Source organism: Cotesia typhae, unplaced genomic scaffold, assembly GCF_013202065.1.
Source record: "Cotesia typhae breed Kobodo isofemale line unplaced genomic scaffold, CoteBio_Ctyphae contig_50, whole genome shotgun sequence".
Taxonomy (NCBI): Eukaryota; Metazoa; Arthropoda; class Insecta; order Hymenoptera; family Braconidae; genus Cotesia; species Cotesia typhae.
The window spans coordinates 427588-450371 of record NW_027423758.1 but is presented as its reverse complement, the minus strand read 5'-3'; the positions used below and the strand labels follow the sequence as shown (position 1 = coordinate 450371).

Below are 22784 nucleotides of genomic sequence, written 5' to 3'. Positions count from 1 at the left end.
TAACTCAATATTAGGTTATGTTATTTCACACTAACTATAAATCTAACTTTAATAGCCGTACCAATAGCTTTCGATACTAAAACTGCAATGGCGCCCATTTTGCTATGATTACGAGCTCTGTACACAAAGTAATGCCAACCATACGAATAGTCGTATCGTAGATCTCTACTTAACCCATTCCGCATCCGAGCAGTAGTAATGTAACTGTACAATGAATGTAACTATACATTAAATTTCCTTGAAAATGTAGAATAACCTTTTCTCCCTTTTTTTTATCCTTTCCTTCCTCTACAGCAGAAAGAGATGCAAGCACTTTTTCTTACCTCGAGTTGTAAAATATATTTTTTATAAACTCGGCTCATTCAATTTAAATATTTAAATATTTATGATGACATCCTCCGGAAGAGATTTATTAAAATCCGTAATGGAGGACACGAAAATCTCTCGGAAAGGAATAAGCGAAAGCGTAAGAGGGCGAAAATTATAGGCAGGGTGAATACAGTACGTATTCACCCTGCCCCCCCCCTCTTTTTTTATTTTTTTCAGAGCTCATATATTTATATAGAGTTATAAGTATAAGCTATAATATAAAGCTCAGATTATTGCTTCAATCTCGGCCCATTAGTTCTTCCGTGTAATAACATTTTTTTATTATTAAAGACGATTGATATTTTTTTTATATAAATTTATATATCGAGAGTTTCTAAAGGCGATTTTAATTACTTGAAAAGGGGCGGCTGTTCCGAGTTTGATGAATAATTAAAATAAACGATTTAAAAATCTAAAGAAAATAAGGCAATTCGAATGAAATGAGAGAGGAGGCGGAATGAAATCGTATTTAATTAAACATTCTTTTTAATTGTTTGTTTTAATTTGTTTTTGTCAAGAGGATTTTTTTTTTAGTTTTTATCGAAGATGTTCGGAGCTGCGAGGGCACTTAAAAATTGGTAGAGCACTTGATTGGAATTGTGAGTAGGGTGTAAATCGAATTCGAGCCAATTAGTTCGGTTAATTATGATCGATGTGACATAGTTCCAAGTATCGGGTCCCGTTGCCAAGATAAATCACTGTCTCCCTTTCCAAAGCTGTGTATGTATATATGGATGGATGGATGTAGGTTAGCGTCAGTTGCTTGCAAATGTCTCTGAGACGATCTAGCTTATGTGTTTGGGCAATCAATTAATTTATTTAGCTAAATTTGTTTGGTATTGTCATTATCAACAAAGTTGCTATTTATTTTTTAACTTGTGAATATTATTTATTGATTCAATAAATTTTTTTTTCTCGAAAAAAATTTTTATTTAATTTTAAATAAAATTATTTTTTAATAAAATATTCAATATATATGAAATATATGAAAAATTGATGTGGGTACTCAAATGAAAGGTCTTGATGTGTGTAACATCGGGATGAGTTTATATCTTTAAAAATGGTAATAGTTCAAAAGATATAAGGTCATTTCTTAACTTTTTAATTACGAGATAAATTTTAAATGCAGCCTAAATAATCATAATAATATAAATTTCACTAAAAAACCAATTTTATCAAATGACTATTTTGAAAACAAAATTTTTTTTATTTTTTAAAAAAAATAAATTGCTTTATTTAAATTATTTAATAATATTAATAAAAATTAAAAATTATCTTGATTAATTTAACAATTTTGAATATTAAAAAATTTTTTTCCATTATTATTATTATGATTATTATTTGCTACAGGGAAAAAATCCGAAAAACATTAGCGAAATTAAATTATTGAGCAACATATGTTGATTTAAAAACGCCAGTATTTATTTTAAATCAAGCATTATTTGATTTATAAATTTCCGAGTGAATTTTAGTGAAAAAGTCTGTTTATATATTTTAAAATGACGACTGCATTTATTTAAATTCACTTGGGTAACGTGTATGACATATTATTGGTACATACTACTTAAATAAATGTTTTAATATGTTTTAATGGGTATTAGTTAAAAATTTGGTGTATTTATTCAATTTATTACATTAAAAAATAAAATTACATTCGATTTAATTTACGAAATTTATAATATAAAATAAATTTATCAGAATTTTTATTGAATAATTTAATCGAGCGATTTTAAAAATAATTGCTCCAGATTTTATTTTTTTAAATTCGTTAATGATTAAAATAAAATAATTCCCACCATAAAAATTCAACCCCAACATTTCTCGAGTAAAATCCCTGGAACAAATGGGTGGAAAAAAAATTCAGTGGCCACAAAAATAGAGCGAAGCTCAAAGAAAATGATAAAGCGGCGAACGAAGCTTGCTACCTAATAGAGAGTAAACTAATGCGAGTTTATGATCTTTAGTGTTTTGATACAGCCAGCAGCCCCAAAGTAAGCCCGGCATCAGATATTTTATGCCGCGGTTAGAGCTAAACGGATTTGGCGCACGAGCCGCAACTTTACAGAATACATGAACAGCATCACCAGCGCCAAAGCGGTAACCATGTCCGTAAATTCTTCCATTTTACTGGTACCAACAGAAGTTGCCGTACAACTGCCTTAATCATGACCCGCAGTTGAACCTTCTACCTTCAGCCCCACCCTCTTTCAACCCCTTTTCTACCCTCTACTCAGCTGCCCTCCAATTCAACTTTCAAAGCGCCTCATTCCGGATTCAATTCACCGACGTACAATTTTTAAATTACTTAAACACTTCACAAGTGATAGTAATTATTACAATTGAATTTCTCATTCAACTTTTTTTCTTTACCAATCAACCTCTTTTTCTCTGATAAATTAACCTCTTTGCTTCTGATAAATTAGAAACAAGAGACGAGATCATTTTCAAGCTTTTGATTTAGAGCTTGATTATTTTATTAAAAATTAATTGCTTTGAAAAATTTGAGAATTTATTCATTTTATAACAAAAATTAATAAATAAAATTTTTTTAAGCTAAGAATTTTGCTTTTAAAATTTTTTACAGTCGGTACAATTAATTTTGAAAAAAAAAAAATTAAATTAAAATATTTTATTCGTGTTGAATTATTGTGGAACATTTTTTTCATAATGAAAAAAATTAAATTTTGTATTTTAAAAATTTTTAATTTTTGGAAAAATAAAAAAAATTTATTGAACATTTCTTCGGTGAAAAAAAAATTAGTTGATTTAAAATATTTTTAATCCAAGAAAAAAATTATCTTGATAGATTTGTTGTCTTTAAAGTAGTCTTCTTAGTAAAAAGAAATTTTATTTCTAACTTTATTTATTTTTAACTTTTCTGTAAAAAATATTTTAAGCTCTAAAAAATTTTTAATTTTTACCAAAAAAATTGTGAATTGAAAAAATTTAACTAAAAAATGTTTTGTCATAAACTTTTGAATTACCGAAAAATTAGTATTAATATTTTTTAATTATATTCAAAGCTCATAAAATGTGACGGTAGAAAGTCACAATAATTTTAGTAGCCAGTAAATTAAAAAATATTTTTATTTATCTTCAATATAATTAAAAAATTCGATGAATTAGTAAAATTCTTTAATGAAGATTTTTTTTATCTATCCTTGATTTTTATTTTATTAATTAAAAAATTTCTTGAATTAATTTAAACTTTATATCTTAAAACAAAAGTCAAATTTTTTTAAAATAACTATTTTTTAATTTTTTAATCTACAAAATTTGATAAAAAATTCCTTTAAAATTTAAAATAGTCAACCAAGTAACATCAAATAACTTCAGAAAATATCCGTCCACTTGTATAAGTAATGACAAGCAGCTCGGCAAAGCAATTACCGTACAAATCGAAGGTTTCTTTGATATAACTCAGGCCATAGACTTAGCGCACGCGATATTAGAGCGATTCGAAGGAAACATATAAGAGCCAGTGATTGCAATTGGTATTAGATTGCTCATAGCTTACATTTTATGCTGCACTAAAGTACATGTCAAAGCCTTTGATCCCGGCTTCCATTGCTTTTACTTAAATCATGCGTTATACTTCTATTTCTTGTATTTATAGAGTCAGTTCTTTATAAATTCATCGAACTGCGTCTGTCTCAGCTGCTCCAAGAAGACATATATATATTTTATACGAAATTTATGATAAATTATTATAATTCCGTCGTTACATTTTATTTATTTATAGTTTTTTATGCCAGAGCATTTGAATTAGTTTTTACGGACTGTAAAAATTTTATGCTGGAATAAATATAAATGTTTTTATTGTACTTGGTATGTACACGGTTTAATGGCGTGTAAAAAGTCTCTAGTTTTTATTTAATTTCATTTTTGAAATTTTTTAAAGGAAATTGAAGTATAAATAGTGAATTGAATATTTTGTTGGATTTAAAAAATTTTTTTAATATAAATTAAATAGTCCGAAAAAAATTAAATTGGTATTTTATTAATTAAATCTAATTAAAATAAATCAATAATTGATGCAAATTATGAAAGAATTTTTTTTAAATATTAATTACGTGTTGTTTGTATAAAATAAGCAGAATAATTAATTAACAAAACTGCGGAATAAAAATAGGAATAATTATTTGAGTATAAAATTCAGTTCAGTAATTTTATTGCAGGTGTACGATAAAAAAGATAATTAATTGGAAATTAATAAATTATTACGGAACACTACGTTTTATTTTTATTTATTTATTTATTTAGTAATGATAACAATAATAATAAACAATAAGTGAATAGTAATTGTATTTTTTTTTAATTTGACTTTTAAATATGGAACCAGAAAAGTCTTGTATCTTGTGTATTAAAAGTATTGAAATTTTTAAAGATATAAGCTCATCCCGATGTTATCCTCATCAAGACCTTTCATTTGAGTACCCACATCAATTTTTCATATATTTATATATATTATATATATGTATATATTAAAAATATATCAAAAATGCATGTGGGTATTCAAATGAAAGCTCTTGATGAGTGTAACATCGGGATGAGCTTATATCTTTAAAAATGTCAATAGTTAAGAAAGTACAGTGACTTCAAGGTTGCTCGTAAAAATTATTTTGTTTTGTCTTGTTGATAAATCTTAAAGTAAAAAGTTAAAAATAATTTAATTAATAAAATTTTACTGAAATTAATTTTTATACGGCAATTTTTATGATTTTTTTACAAATAAATTATTACAGTTGTGTTCTAAAATTATTAACAATTTTAAATAAAATCTCGGACTAATTTAATAAAAAATGATCCTTAATTTTTTTTACAAAGTAATAATTATTATAATATTTCTAAAATCACAGTAGTACAAAAAAATAATTAATAAAAAACCAGTGAACAATGCTTACTTATAAGCATAAGTGTATCCATTGTTAAAAAAATCCAGTGATATAAAAAAGCGCACGTAAAAAATATATATTCAAGCCTGTAAACCGTGGAGTGCTGAAAACCTCGGTAAAATAATTCTAAAATAATAATGAGGTCTAGAAAGAGCGTATGTGGAATTATCGAGCTCTCACCGTTTATTTAGCTCGAGTGTAGTAGCACACATTGGCTCGATCCTCCTCGAATTCTCTCTGCTCCCCACAACTATCACTAATTCAAAGTGTGATTACCAGTAGAAAATAAATGTAAAAAAAACGGAACCCAATATTCTCACTCTCAATTCATATCTCCGCCTCCCACCCAGCTGTCTGTTTTCCTACCCACGGTCTCTTTCAGCTCACTCGATTCTTTTTGCTCATCTCGTCCCTGCAATACAGAGAGATTTTGCGGCTAGAATGTAGGAGAGGGCTGCGCCAGTTCTGAGTTCTACCGACAGAGCACTACCGGCGTTTATGTGCTCTCTTATGTACATCTCTAATTGAGTCCGGCGAAAGGGAGGACCTTATAGGTCGATATTTCTTTGTCCCGTCGTACATACTCATTGTTCCTCCTCCTCTCGCTTCTTCTCTTTATTTTTTTGCCTCCCCGCCAACCCCTGGCCCCTTTTTTTTAATCACAGAACCGCATCAAACTCACGACGTTCCACAAAACTCGTGGCCCGTTTTTAACTTTTACTCCAGCCTCGGGCTTATTGTTGCTGTCTAACTCCAAATCGTCTACTATTTTTATTTTCACTGACATGATTATTTTATTATTTTTACACCGTCAATTTTTGGAAAAAAATTGTACTAACTCTGTTTGAATATTTTGTTACTTCTATTTGAAGAAATTAGTTACAGGTAAGTGACTTTCCGACGATGCGTCACGCGCATTCGGTTCAGATTTCAAACGCTTTGCCATCTTAATAATTCGGTAAAGCGTAGGAATTCTAAAACAAATACAACGTTAGTTTTCTTGAATTTCATTAAACAACGTCTGCTCTTTCTTCTCTTCTTCACTTCTTTTTCTTCGAAATTTTATGTCTGATTTCTTCAGCAAATATTTATCTTCCTTGCGGAGCTTATTTAGTCAAATAACGAGCTTTTATTTGAATTTCTTTGGAGCTAAAGTTTTACTAAACTTTGTATTGGTTTATTTTTATAGTTAATTATTTTGGAAACAATTCAAAAATCATTCAAGAAATTTTAATAAATTTAATATGGTAATAATTGTGAATTTCCAGAAGTTTACTTCTGAAGGAATGAACTCAAAAGTCTCAAGTGAGTCAAGTACTATATTTTTTATTTAAAAACATTTATCGGAAGACAACCAAAAGATTGAAGAATATTTTGGTCTTGATTTAGAAAATTTTGATTCGAAAGTTTACAATAATTAAATAAAGTAAAATTATTTTTCAATCGATATTTTTTATTTTTTTATTTCAATTTAATAATAGTGTTTTGTTGAATGAAATTAAATTTATCAACGCAAGAGATATTTTATTTGCTTCAAAGCCAAATAACTCGACTCAAGAATATGATGTTCTTGGCTTTAGACGATTAGACCGCAGCGCCGCCTTTAGAATGCCGACAAAATCAAATACTACTAACATATCGATAAATACAGCACTCTTTCACGAGGCGTGCAATGGCTGAGCAGCTTGTGTGGTTGTACTCGGTCCGGTCCGAGCAGGGTTTGAGCCCCACTGTGGGTATTTTATCCGTTGATTTTAATTTATAAAAAAATAAATATTCTGAAGCCAAGAACATCGATGTTCTTCAGTTGAATATTTACTTCTTGACTTGTGAGTATTATTTCTTAATTCAATAAAACTTTGTACTTTTGGACGAAAAAGTTTTTACTTTAATTTAAAAATAAATTTTTTTTCAATAAAAAATTTATTTGCTTCATTAAAATTCTTCAATAATATTAATTTAAAATAAATTTATTTAATAAAAAATAATAAGTTTATTCAATAAAATAATATTTAGGGCATAAATGTTCTTCATTCAAACTTACTTTTTTTTGTTGAAAATTTTTAATAAAAAATTTCTTCACTGTTCAATAAAAAACTGGATAATTATTCCAAATATTCAACTGATATATATTAAAAATACATTCAAACAAATTAAAACATTAAAAACACATTTATTTAAGTAGTATGTGCCTATAACATGTCATACGCGTGAATTTAAATAACTGCGGTCTTCATTTTAAAATATAAATTCACTCTGAAATTTATAAATTAAATAATACTCACTTTGAAATAAACTCTAGTGCTTTTAAATCAACATATGTCGCTCAGTAATTTAATTTCACTAAAAGATTTTTCAAACCGCGGATTTTTTTACCGATTTTTCAGCAAATAAAGTTAATAATCATAAAGTAAAATTAATTTGAAAATAAGTCTTACAATTAATTATAATTAGATCGACAAACTTTTTTATAAAAAAACGGGCAAATTTCAGAAAACTACCGGGTCATCCGAGTCGTTAACTTTTTCCGAAGCCGGTGGCGGCATTTGACAGTCAAAAACAAAACTTAGAAGCTGAAAAACTTCCTAATATTATGATAAAAAAAAGTAAATTTTATAACGAGGTGAGGTGAACAAGTCACGACTCAGTTTCTGGCCTTGTCTGGATCTCGGTAATTTTTCTTCCATTTAAGTCACCGGTCACCTCTCCGTCAGCGCTGACAAAGTAAACTGTCGGGGAAAGTTTGTAACCCCCTTAGGATTAAGAACCTCGGGAAGAGTTTATGAAAATATTATAATACAAAAAGTAAAAAATTTACAAACGAGTTAACTCGATAGCGAATAAATATGTTAAATTTTTTCGTGAAAATAAAAACCTGGAAGTGCGCAATAAATATGTTTAAAAGTTTTCACACCTTAAAGAGATCCACGCAAAGTAATAAAATTTTTAAAACTTCCTGAAAATTTGTAAATTCATTACGTAGCCTAATAATTAATGAAAACACAAAAAAAAAAAAAAAAAAAAAAATATTGTTTTAGATTTACAAAAATTTTTATCCGACAAAATTGAGCGTGAATGTATTGTATTTTTTTTTTTTTTTTTTTTTAAATCACTTCGAGAGTGAGTGATCTTGCGGGTCTCGTGCTGATATTTATTTTTATTTTGAATGGTTGATGGGAAGGGATGGGCGATGAAAGGTGGGAAAACCGAATTACGGGGATGACAGCTCATTTCTCCGGTCGCGCGTCCTCCTCCCGAATCGTTTCGGTCGCGTGAAAAATTACCCTTTGCCTCCTGCCCCGTTTTCACTTGCTGCCACTCATTCTCATTTCATCATCCTGCCGAGTGTTCTACACAGTGTGTATCCCTACAATTCTGCTCTACTAACTCGCGATTCAACCCTCGTACTCCATTTCCACAGGCAATATACACGGAGCTGTGTGGGTGCTCCGAAAATCTATAAAAATTTATATAGACATCCGTTAAGCTGTCAGGGATTAAATGAAAAATTTTAAGTTATTTCGGGCTGATGGAAGGACAGAGAAATATTAAATATCTTTTGCTAAGTTTTAATCTGCTTTTTTTCTTGTTACATTTCTGAAGTTATTCAATCAAGAGAATAATTTATGATTTATATGTCATCATTTATGGTCTATGGTGATTCATCCGTACTTATTGATCACTCATATTCATAAATATATTTTTATTGCATGCGTGATGTGTTCTATTATCACCTAAAAATCAAGATTCTATCTTGTCACATTAAATCATATCAGACAGCCTTAATGTACATAAAAATTATTTAAAACTATTATAAATACTATTATAAATAAAAATGATCCCTGAACTCAAAAAAATTTTTTTTAAATCGACTATTTACTATTTTTATCTAAAAAGTGGTTTTAATGGCTGGTGTGAATTTTTGAAATATTTATAGAGATGTAAACACGATAACTTTTTAAAAAATAAAATTTCCAACTCTATTTATTTTTTAATCTCTTCATTTGCTTCATAGAAACTTGGGGATTGAAAATTGCAGCTTAATATTCTTTTGTTTAATTATAATTAATTTTTTTTTGGCTGGCTAATCACCGGTAATACACTCGTTTATTGGTTCTTTTTTTATGATTCACTTATCGGACCCCAAGAGGGCGTTCAATTCGTATAAAAAAAATCCGCGGGAAAATTTAAACGTGCTTTAAAATAAAATAAATTTCTTGTAGTTTATTTATCAAAATAATTTTTGCAGCATAGATTAAAAAATTTTCTACAAAATTCCAAAATTCTAGTGCTATTAATAAACTTCAATAAATTCCCACAAGCTTTTAAAGCTAATTTGGATTAACCAAACTTTCTCTCCATTAAAAAGTCAAACCATTAACAGTTTAAACACTTGCTCCAATAGTCACCTGAAAAACACGCAAAGAAACCTAATCCTCGAATATAAAACAATTACCTCGCTAACAAGTTACCCCAAGCGCAATAACAATTCAGAACAAAAACTATTATAACCCCATAACATAAAGTTTAACCAAACAGAAATGGACAGTGGGTAATTTAGTTAATGCATGAAACCCCCGGCGCACTAAGCATTTACCACCTAGAACATAGCACTTGGAACAACGTACTAGTAACAAGTTTGCGTGTCGATTATAATGATCCCCTTAATGTTTCAGTTAGTCGCATATCGAGGCACAGTGGCAATGCACGCGGGTCATAAGTAAATGCCATCGGATTGTTAATGCTAGGCTGCATACATCCTTGCATCATATCCATCCAGTCCTAAACCTCTTCGATACAATATAACTCGGCATACTCGGTGACCCACCACCCACCACCCACTCTATCTATATATATCCATCTATCTATCTATCTATTTATCTATACCAGGGCCAGAGTAACGCCATTGCCTGAGTCACCAATGATGGATGTCCGTGTAGATAGATAGAGGTGGGCTTGTTTTGTTTACCGTTTCTATGACGCTCAACTCTGGCTCTCTATCTCCAGGTCATGCCGAAGCTCGACGCATCGCTGGCATTCCCGGGGATTTACCTCCACGTATTCTACTAATTTCACGACCATTTTACCCCTGTTGTTCTAGTCCTCGTTTATATCCTCGGGAATATGATACCTATCTTTCTTCTCTAAGCTTTCTTTGTTTTCAACTCCTCTGGTTTATTTTTCTATCTCCGTTCCACGAAACTCGCTTTGTTGTTGCAGCTGGACGGTCTCATAAATTTTCACAAACGATTATTTCGATAAATGCCGCTCCCAAACTCCACTACTCAAGTATTAGACCAGTGCAATTGAATTTTCTGGTCTTCACGCCCCAGAGACCCCGCTAAGGGGAATTGAAAAATATTACGTGACCGCTGATAAAACTTTCAAATCTATATAAATATTTTTCTGCTTCTTCGACTTTAGAGCTGAAATAATCCGATGACTTATTTCTATCGAGAAAATATATATTTTTTTTTTGGGAGGAAATGAGGTCATTCCATGCGTTAGACATTAAAAAAAGTCAGCTTGAAATTTATTTTAGAGCTTTTGAATTTATGAGTTAAAAACTCAAAATTTGACTTCTCGCTAAGAAAATTGAAAATTTTCTAAAATCTAAAACTTTTGAAAGGCTTGACCGATTTCATCGCGGTTGACGCCATTCGATTGGACTTAACTGAACTTAGATTTTTAATTCAATTTGGACCGATTCGAACCAGTAAATTTTGAGAAATATCAAAAAAACCATAAAAAAATTTTTTTAAAGCTTAGTTAGTCAAAATTTGAAATAAAAAATGATAAATATTGAATTTTAGTCAAAATATTATTAATACAAATTTCTAATTGAAATTTTATCAAAATTTATAAGCAGCAAAAATAATTTAATTCCTTGAAATTTAATATAAAAAAGCAGAACTTTTAAATTCAGATAAATTTGCTCCAATTCATAAAAACAATTACTGAAACGATTACACATTTCCCAAGACAGTAGAAGTTTCAGTAATATTCTAGAAATACAACTTCTCTCAGTTACGTCAGACCATATTTTGTAGTAAAGCTTCTTATCTTTCTCTTTCTACAAAGTTACATGCTTTTTATCGATTCTGTAAAACGAGTGTAGCTACAAAACAACGAAGAATACATACTGTTGGTCGTAAATCAAAAAATTTCATTACAACTCCAATATTTATCAAGTATGTACTTAAAACCTTAATTAATCATATTATAAAAAAAAACGAACATTAAAAACTTTAAACTCTGGTGAAAAATTATTCAGAGTTTATTAAATAAGCTTAATTAGTCACTTACAATTAAAATATAATATTTAAAACATTTTTTAATGGTTTGTTTCTAAAAATCCGGATTTTTTACTTTAAAAATGCCAATTTCATCTATAGTCTTAGGAAAAGTGCCATTGGCGCCATCTCTTGGATCTTTTGCAAAACTTGAATCGTTAAAATAAATTATACTTTTTCAAAGAAATTTTGTAATAATTTAAAAATATATTTATTAGAAAAAAAAATAATTTTTAAACAAATTTAAATTGAAAACTTTTTTTTTTTTTAAAGTATTTACAAAATTTTAGAAAAATTCAAATTAATTAAGTTCCATTGGAAGTAAAGAGCGCGGTCAAGCGTTTGTTTAAAAAAAAAAAAGTATTTTTAAAAACCGACGAGATCTGGAGTGATAAATTAGAACTGGCAGTTTGCCATTTCAATCTAGCGAATCCTGGAAAGGGACTGGTAGCGACAAGCCTCAGGTTAGGTTTTAGGTTATGTCGGACTTGCTTTCACCAACTCCTCTTTTGATTTTATTTATACACATTGTGGTACACAGAAAAAAAGGATCGAACGAACTAAAAACATTTTCGTCCGTAATTTAATATTTTTTATTAAATAAATATTATTGAAGAATTTTAATAAAGCAAATAAGTTTTTTATTGTTTAATGTTTTTAACTTAATTGTACTTGAATCAATTTCCTTTTTTTTCCCTGTGTACATTAAAATTTACACTCTACTCCGCCATTTTGTTATTTAGCAGTTGTATGGTTATATACCCTCTCTTTATCCCGAAAACCGCGGTTCCAATAATTCATTGCAGCGTAATAGTTCAGCCCTTTGATGTCGATACGAGAGAATGTTTTTTAGGTGCATAATTAATTTATCGGTTACAGAAAATTCATCAGGCTCGCCTGATGTTTATCTCGCTGCTCGCACTAACTAGTACAGTTTAGTACAGTATAGTATGATATAGTACGTAGTACAGTATAGTATATGTCACGGAACACTACTAGTAGTATAGACTACTCGCCCAAGGGACAAAATAATTACATTTTCAGTTAGTTCCGGAACAATTCACCGCTCGCTAAACAAGTTGCCGAATACTTTTAATTGTGTCTACTCTATACCTGTATTTTATATACATATACATATATATTTATATATTTTATACTGGAGTTTTAATCAACAGTCGATTGATTTACATATATTTGCCAACTAGTCAACAGTCTCGTTGACTTGTTAACAAATATATAGCCTTTGAATAATTTATCTTTTTAAATTGTATCATTATTTACAAATTCACCTATTACGTATTTTATCATTAATTTAATTTATTATTTTTTTTCAATTGTATAATTTATTGAATTTATTAAATAGAGACTTTTGTTAAATTGCACTGTACTTTCTTAAATATTGACGTTTTTGAAGATATAAGCTCATCCCGATGTTAAACTGATAAAGAGCTTTCATTTAAGTACCCACATGCATTTTCATATATTTTTCATATTTACATATATATAATATATATAAATATATAAAAAATTGATGTGGGTACTTAAATGAAAGGTCTCGATGAGTGTAATGTCAGGGTGAGTTTACATCTACAAAAATGTCAATAGTTCACGAGATACAGAGTCATTACTTAATCATTTATCTAGAGCTAGAGAATTTTTGAATGCAGTCTAAATACATATCATAATATATTTTCTTATTCTCTTAATAATATAGAATAATTATTTAAATTTTACTGAAATTAATTTTTGTACGGCAATTTTTAGGATGTTCTTACAAATAAATTATTATAGAAAGAATTTATAAAAAAAATAAAATTTGTAAAAATTAAAGAAAAATATTCACACATTTTTTTTTCAATATATAAATTTATTTGTTACATCAAACGAACGAAAAAAGTTATATCGTGTAAAAATATAAAAAAAATACACAAATAAAAATATTTGTTTCATTACTTCCATTTTTTAGATTTATATTTGAAAAAAATACTGAATTTACAGTAAATTTGTCTCGGAAATATTTCATGTTTGTTCACAAACATGAAAAATATTTAAAAAAACAGTGAGCCGAATTTAATGAATTTTTTTTTTATAGTCAACATTTTTTTTTGTAAAGAAAACTTGTCTGTCACGTCACATTCGTCAATTTTTCCACCCGATATAATTTAAAGCTCCCCTTCATTCATCGCATTAAAGTAAAATTTTCCTATACATAAAACATGTTTATATTTTCATTTTTTTTTTTTTTCAATATTGTAACTTTATTTTTCCAAATATTAACACGCACCAGGATTTTGTCCGGTAAAAAATGCGAAGCGTAATAAAAGTGCTTGAGGGTATTTTCATTCAAATATTTTTTATTTTCCGCAATAGAATAAAATAAATAATAAAAAAAAATTTCAATCCCTTGAATAGGTCAAATATTGAAAAAAATATTGCACAATTTGAAAATAATAATAACAATATAGTTGGATTATTATTTCTCATAAATCATATTTTTTTTTTTATTTTATTTTATTTTATTTATTTTTTTTTTTTTTTATCAATCTACAAAAAACCGCGAAATAGAATAGTTGGTAATTTGGTACAAGAAAGTTTCAGCTAATTAAAATTAATTTTAGTGTTAAAACTCTTTTGAATTTTCTCAAATTAAATTTTATATTCACTTAAAAAAAATTGCAGATTAAATCCAATAATTTAAGAATAAAAATTATTAATTTTTTCACAGTGTATAAAACAAAAATTAATTTTTTTTTTGCATCAAAAATTCACTTTAATAAAACAATTTTTGGATATTTTCAAAAAATAAAATTTTTTTTCTACCAAAAATAAATCACAGTTTAAAAGTTTTTTTTTTTTAATGAAGACAAATGATTCGATCCCGAGGAAAAAAAAACTTCCGAACTTCAGGTAGAGTCAAAATTTCCCTAAAATTCCTTGGGACTAAAACTTCAGCCCCCAAATAACCATTAACCGGGTAACAACTTCCGTGTAAAAGTTCCCGATGACAAGTTGGATCTCAATTACTATGCCTCCATAGAGTAGTTACGCAACCGTCCGGCAATCGGGGTACACCTAATTGGCTCTTGAAGCGTGAAAACTACCCTCATCCCTCGTCCTCATCCTCCTCCTCCTCTTATTCCTCTATATTCCTCCCTCGCTCCTCCAGCCAGCCCAGGAGTAAGAGTGAGAGCAGAAGATCTAGACCCTCTACTACAGATATGCATTAGCCTGGAGCAGAGCCCACCCGATACAACCCTTACCTATCCTCCCAACAAACCCTTATCTACCCCACAGACTCTTCACTAACCTCAATCCCAATCGCCGAACTTGCAAGCACAACTCTAGTCCAATGCGAGCTAAACTCAAATTTTGAATTATCATTATTACCGATTTGCATTTCCGCCACTGTTAAATCCCCTTAATCTCTCTAGCGCGACTTTAGAATCTTTTCTGGACTGAAAAAAAATTAATTTGAACCAACAAATTCATTTTATTGTCTTGAAATGTTTTAAAAAAATTTTTAATCAAGTAAAATTTATTTTCATTAATTAAAAATTTTTTTTTTACTTAGATTAAATTTTTTTAAATTATTTCCTGGATTCAATTTAATTTTTTTTTCTACACGGGAGCTGCGCAAACTATCAATGTCGCATCTTAATGAATGATGAGTGATGAATGACGAATTATTCTGCAGAATTTACATCATTAATCCTCCTCTGAAATATTAACTAGTTGCAGAAAAGAATTTCAAGCCCAAGAAAATTTTTTATATAATTTTTTTTTTGATACAAAAATTTTTTTGCATCATTTAAAAATGTAAAATTGTCTTTTGTGTTTTAAAAAGAAATTTTTTTTTAACTTAAAAGAATTTTGAAGAAAAAATTTATTTCAAATTCCCAAGATTAAGTTATTTAAATATTTAAATACAATTTTTTTTGAACCCAGAAATTTTTAGGACAAATTAATCATCTTAAATAGGGAAGGAAAAATTTAGAATTAATTTTTTCTTTATTCAAGATGATAAATTACTCTTGAGAAGCTTTTAGGAGTTGAAAAAATAAAAAAAAAAATTTTTTTTGACATTGTTCAGCAACATTGAAAAATATCAAATTCTTCATAATAATTTACGTTTCAAAAAAATTTTTGAACTTTTCAAAATAACTCAACAATTAGTAATGCAGCAGATAAAAATTGTTTTTTTTCCCCTCCGGGTGTAAAGCGTCAACTTTAGCCCCGCTGCGCTAAACAAAGTTTCCGCTTTACACCTTCGTCAGGGAAAAAAATAGTATACACTCCTCGGGAAGTAAATAAGAAAGCCTCAGATCACATGTTTGTTGACCTCGGCTTCGCCTCGGCCAACAATTACATGTGATCTGAGACATTTCTTACTTTACTTCCCTCGGTGTGTAATATACTATTTAATTTAAAAATATTTCCGCCCATAAAAAAAGCTTCAAATTCTTCAAAATAATTTAAAATAATTTTTTGATAAATTCTTTATTAAAAAAATTTTTTTTAGAACCTAAAAGACTCTTCAATAGTAAAAATTGTTTTTTCCAAAAATGAAAAACTTCCCAAACCGCTCCCAGTTTCAAAATTATACTCAGTTGCAGAAACTTACCTCGCTTGGACGTGCTGTCGGCACTGTTAATAAATCCAGGTACGGCAATCACGAGAACAAAGAGTCCACAGTGTACCCAAAACATGTTTATGTCTTAACAACATTGTTCAATTCCATCATACATAATAATAACAACAACTTCCGGTATTCGCAGGTATATCTGCAACAACCACAAACTTATATATAATATTTTCCAAATTCCGGGCAATTTTAGATTTTGATTTGGAGCCTCCCGTATCGAGCATAATTCCGCAAATCAGTCCATAGTCCCGACAAAAATTCCAACCAACTCTATAACGGCACTCGAGACGAAAATTAGGCTCGTGCTCGGTTAAAATTTGAGTATTTTCGGTTAAAAATTGAGTTTCTATCACGTGGCGACCATTTTCGACAAAGTTCCGTCAGCCGGCGGATTGCGGAGGTTTGCACGACGCGGCACACGTCACTCCACGGGAGGCATCTTCTTCTGCCGGTGGAAGGCTGGAGTATGAAAATATTTGTAGCTCTCTCTCCTCTCCGGGAAGTGGCGCAGGAGTGGGGGGCTGGAGGAGCGGTGGGGGCGCAAGAGTGCAGGAAAGTGATGCAGCAAAGGAGGGAGCTGCCCCCCCCCTCTTTGCCTGGTTGGGCAAGTTCTACGGCTAAAAGAGGGAATGGCGCCCGCAAGCGCGAGCTGGCCAGACTCTCTTGGTCCTACCTCATCAGCATCATCTCTCAGCCGGTGTCTCGCTCGCTCCGGACAACTCACCCTTATCGATTCCTGCGCCATTCTACATATTGTCGAGGTCTCGCTCGCTCTCCGCGGGTCTCTTTCGCCCTCCCAGCCAAAGAATCAATAAAATCGGCCGCTCAAACTCCAGGACCGCTCGCTCACGGGATTTTCAGGAAGCTGGATCCTGAGTGAGCACTGGAGAGAAGAAATCATGGAAATACGGCGGTAGATCATAATCTAGGGTCGAGGGCGCTGCCATTGGGTTTTTTATTTTGGAGGGAAATTTGAAATTTTTCGGAAAAAATTAATTTGTTTATATTTCATAAGATTTAATAAATGATTTTTTAGCATCATAGGACTTAATGAATATTTATTTAAAAAAAACAATTTAGATCGAAAATTTAGGAATTTTTTTCAAATTTTTTTTTTTTTTTTTTTTTCAAATTTAGAAAAAAAATTTTTTTTAATAAGGAAGTTATTGTTCTTCAGTTAAGAAATTAAATTTTCAATAAATTAATTAGATTTTAGAACATGGCACATTTTTTTTACAAAAAAATTTGACCTTGGAAATGAATAATTGAAAAATTTGGAAAAAATTCTTTGAAATTGTAAAAATTGAAAGAAAATTTATCAAATTTGAATTTACAAAAAGAGAATTGATTTTTTGATGATTTAATAAAATTTTTATATATTGAAAATTTTTTAAAAAATACTTACCTTAAAATTTAAACATATTTGAAATATTTATTTCTAATTAATAATTGATATACAAGTTTAAAAAATTCAAATAAAAATTCACTGAATAAATTTTTTTTTTTTTAGTATTTAAAGTAATTAAAAAAGCTGTATGTCAAATCAAATAACTCAATTTTTAATTTTTGCGGTATGTAAATTTTACCTCTGCAATATGTAAAATAATATTTCAATAATTACGAGAAAATTTTAATTTATTTGAGGGCAATTCTCATAAATTTCCATTAAAAAATAAATTTATTTCCACCAACGTTAAAACTTTTTAATAAATTGAAAAATTAAAATGTCGCGGTAGTTTTTTAATCAATTTAATAATTTATTGGGTGTAATAAATTCTGTTTTAAATTTTTGACATTTTGCTTCATTAAAAATGTAATTAAAAAAAATTGTTATTGAAAATTGGAATAAAATTACACTTACCGTATTAATAATTTGAATAAATAAAAGAAAAATGAAGAAAATGCAAGAGCATAAACGTTCCTGCGTTTTATATTTATTTATCAATTATCAATAAATATTACGTATAAGATACACATTAACCGACAACCTAACAATCTACTCGCTCATTTAAATCGACAGAACTCAATTAATCTCAATATTTTTATTAATTAATTAATTAATCAATCAATCAATCAATAATTAATAATCTCACCCTATAACATTTAACCGGAAGAAACTCATGTAATTACTGACAAATATATTAGTAATTGCATAAGACTTCCTCAATCGTGCAAAAATACAGTCTCACTCTCTCCATTCTCACAATTATTATTATTATTATTATCGTTAAATGTATTTGAGGATTAGACTTTACCGATTGAATGATTAGCGTATAAATAGATATCGAGTGACGTGTGAGCAACGTTCGAAAAACTTACAAACTACTTCTTTGTAATAATTGATTTATTTATTTATTTATTAAACCTTTCATTTATTTATTTAAATCCATCACTGGCAGCCTTTGTAAAACATCTTGTTCCTAGTGTAACTTATCTATCATCGATTAGTGATATATATATATATATATATATATATATATATATATATATATATATATATATATATATATATATATATATATATATATATATATATATATATATATATTTTTGTTTTTCATTTATTTATTTATTTATTTTTAATATATTTATACACATATTTATACAAATACATTTTTATAAATATGTATATGCATATATAAATTTTTTTATATTAATTAATTAACTAACATTGGTTTTTTTTTTTTTTAAATTATTTTATCTATAAATTTTCTTAGTCGGCTAAATGATTGAAAAAACCGTCCTTCAACATTGCTCCTCCTGTTGGGAGTTTTTATCCACCCAAAAATCTAAATTTAATTAGTTAGATGAGACGGAAAAAAAATTATATGATATTTTATGTATTTATTGAAATTAAGAAAAAAATTTTTTTAAATTAGTGTGATTAGAATATCACATATGATATCATATATGATCATATATGATATCATATATTGCTACTCATGATACTATATATGATCATTAATGATATTAATGATCATATATGATCACATATGACATCAATGATCACATATGGTCACATATGACATCACACATGTCCATATGCACTTATTATCATGTATGACATTATATGTAATCATGTATATCATTACATATGGTCATATCTGACCATATGGTCTTTTAATAATTTATGACATCATATATGATCATATATGACATCATATATGCCATCATATATGACATTATATATGATCATATATGATCATCTGTTACAAAAATTTTTTTTTCAATCAAAAAAAAAATAATAAAACCAAAAAAACCCTAAACCTGCAAACTAAAAATTTTGGGTGGTCCTCTTACGCATAATTTGTTTCATATTAGATACCTACCAACAAAGATCTTACCCGTGGTAGTACAGTGAATTTCTCAATAAAACCATACAGTTTTTCACATGAGATTAAGTATCAGTATCATTAGTTAAATTTCTTTAGTCAAAAGGCATTTAAATGATTAGTCACGTTAACGATTGACTAAAATCACAATTGTTTTAAAAACCTCGTCACATCGTTACAATTTATGTTTCTGTTTTATTTATATCATTTATTATTAAGTAATAATATCTTGATGTACAGGCATAATCGCACATGATTTGTTCTTACGCAGGTAAAAATGAAAGACGCGTTATTTTAATAATTTAACTTTTATCGATTTCTTAAGTCTTGTAATTTCGTACATACATCTTACAATAATAGTTTAAACGCTCCCGCTATTTTTTACACTTCCATTTTAATTTTTTATGTCCCATTTTTACGACGGCCATCTTGTTGACAGTTTTATCCTTTACTTTTCTTAATCATTTTTCATATTTTTTTTTTTTATATATAATTGCGAATTCACTGTTAAATTCGTAAATATTATTATTATTTTTTTTCATTTCAATTCTCTATAAAATATAACATTTATAAAATACAAAACAGTTTTTTTAATTTGACACTCAATAATACTGTAAAAATTTTATTATAATTAAAATTCATTTATTTTTAAATTAATTCAAAAAAATACATTTTAATTATAATTAAAATTTTTTTACAAATAATTTAAATTACAAATTAAATTTTTTATAAATTAAAAAAAAAATTTATTTTTTTTTTTATTTTCTTTTTTTTTTTTTTTTTATTATAATAATTTTTATTTTTATTCAACGAGAGCATCCATTCTCACGCACACACTCACACGATTTAATATTTAATTGCATTATGCATTAATTTAAATCTCCATTTGTTTATTTATTTATTTATTATTTATATCTCTCAAGTCTCTCTAAACGAATCATCGACAGTGAATCGCTACTTGGGTATATGCGTTATTTATATACTTAGAATAGAAATATATTAAAATTGCAAATTCATACGTTGTGTGTGTGTGTGTTTTTTTTTTTTTTTTTTTTTTTTAATTAATTAATTTATTTATTTAATGGGCCGCGAAGGCTCTTCGAGCACGCCACCGACAATCCTGCGCACTGATTTATTATTTTATTTTAAATTTTAATAATTACTTTTTTAATAATTAACATCGTTTGAACACTCTTATCTCCCCTCGTTACCCCGAAGAGCGAAATTAGATTTATAATTATAGGTTTTTTTTATTTACTAATTTTTTTTAATCAGTTTTAAAGTTGTTCTTTGACGGAGCCTCCGTTTTTTTACTCTCATAACTCAGTAATTTATTTTTAAAAATCTAATTACAATTTTGCAAAAATTTTCCGGAGTAGTTTAATTTTTAAAAAAATTTTGAAAATTTCTGTTGTACTAATTTACTTATAAAATTTTTTTTTTTTTTTGTAGATTAAAAACAGTCGCTGTTTTTTCTTCTACATTCATTGAAATTAAGCAGGAGGCGCCATCCAACATAAGGTAAGTTTATTTTTTATTTTAAACAGTGCTTAATTGAATAAAATATTTTTTTTAGAATTATATAAACTGATAATTATTTTAACAATGATACAAACAATAAAAATTCAGCAAAATTTTATTAAATTTAAAAATCCTAATTTTTTTTCGGCGCCGGGAATCGAACCCGGTACTTTTAATCATCTCTTTCTTCAGTTTGTCATCAAGCTACGCTAAAACTTCTAAAGACTTGAAACAAAGCAAATAATCACTATTTTGGCACCTTAATACTGAAATTTTTCATATTTTGGCATTGAATTATTTAATAAATTTTACCAGTTAATAAAATTCTATAAAAAAAGGAGCCAATAAACAAAACATATTCAAACATTAACGATTAATTTATGAAACTCTAATAGATGTCTTATACAATGATCGATCATTAATATTAGTACTCTTCATGACACTATTAAATTCACTGATAAACAACGCGATAACAAGCCAAGAAGAAACAGTTCAAGTAAACATTTGAAACTTTTTAAAAATACAAACCAACAATATTGATATTCAATATGAAAACGAGCGGGTGTAGAATTACGTAATAAAATCCGACGGTTCTATCCGCCATTTTGTTTAATTAATTACTCAGAAACGTATTTTATTATCTCTGAAAATTTTAAACTTTTTATATATTAATATGTATTTTTTTAAAATAGGGCAGTGTCGTGGACGGTTACGGAGAGCATCCGTATCCCAAAATGTTTCCTACAAGTACATACTATTTAATAATAATTAATTAATTTAATAATAATAATTAGTAGTTCCCGAGGGGGCTAAAGAAGCCTCAATATTTCTCATTATTTTCTTTTATGAAAAATTTGAGAAGAAAATGTCTAATTTAATCTCAAAAGTTACATATTTGAGCACTTTTTTAAAATTATTTGAGAACTTAGTGATGAAATATGGAAGAAAAAAAAGTTCCGTGGCGGAACTTGGAACTAAAACTTGGAACTTGTTTGGCGCCCTCTGGATCTACATATTCAACAACCGTCATTAGATCTAAGGTTTACAAGTATCGTTATTTAAGATGTATTAGTCCTTTTTTGCGTAAGAACGTTATTATCAGATAAATAAAAAACAATGGTATTATTATTAATTATGATCATTATCATTTTTCATTGTTGGTACGGTAAAAAATTTTTCGTCATAATTTCGTCACAAAAAATTGTGTTAATCTTTGCATTACTTCAACACAAAACGTCAGCGTTAACACAAATTTATTCCACAATTTTTTATACCTTTTTCGTGGTAAAATGTTGTTTGTTAGACAATGAATTTAAATTTTCTAAAGAAGTATTTCTAAAATTACAACATAAAATACCCAAAAGGAACCTTTAAAATTAAAATTTAACCTTTATACTAAATAAAACAATGATTATCAAAATCCCATTAATTTTAAATGACAAAAAAGTATCTATGGAATTTTTTAAACACATTACTAGCTAAAATGGCGCCCAAATGAAGAACCATCTTAAAAAATCCATCAAATAAATCATCAACCTAACTAAACAACATTTAACCATTTAAAAAATTACCCAAAAAATAATTTACCGTCCATCAAAGTAAAAACAAAGTCAGTCGGAGCCGAATTGTTCCGTACCGACCCATCCAATTACAATTACCATTATAATTACAATTACACTAATAATAAATACGATAAATCGATAAAAAAGGTATGAAATTGCGAAAAAAACGA

General features: G+C 28.2%; 1 protein-coding gene and 1 long non-coding RNA gene across 15 annotated transcripts in view; one reads left to right on the top strand and one right to left on the bottom strand.

Moving 5' to 3' along the window:
* Positions 1-16643, bottom strand: part of Mmd (disintegrin and metalloproteinase domain-containing protein mind-meld) — a 58862-nt gene extending 42219 nt beyond the window's left edge. For all 14 annotated transcript variants that reach the window (XM_074249712.1, XM_074249701.1, XM_074249699.1 and 11 more), the window contains exon 1: positions 16179-16643. In XM_074249712.1, coding sequence (XP_074105813.1) covers positions 16179-16263 — 85 coding nt within the window. In that variant the 5' untranslated portion in view covers positions 16264-16643. The remainder of the gene's footprint in view (positions 1-16178) is intronic.
* Positions 1-22783, top strand: part of LOC141531883 (uncharacterized) — a 75639-nt gene extending 52856 nt beyond the window's left edge. The window contains exons 3-4 of the long non-coding RNA XR_012479991.1: positions 20984-21052; positions 21745-22783. This is a non-coding gene — a long non-coding RNA (uncharacterized LOC141531883). The remainder of the gene's footprint in view (positions 1-20983; positions 21053-21744) is intronic.
* Position 22784: the final 1 nt, after the last annotated feature.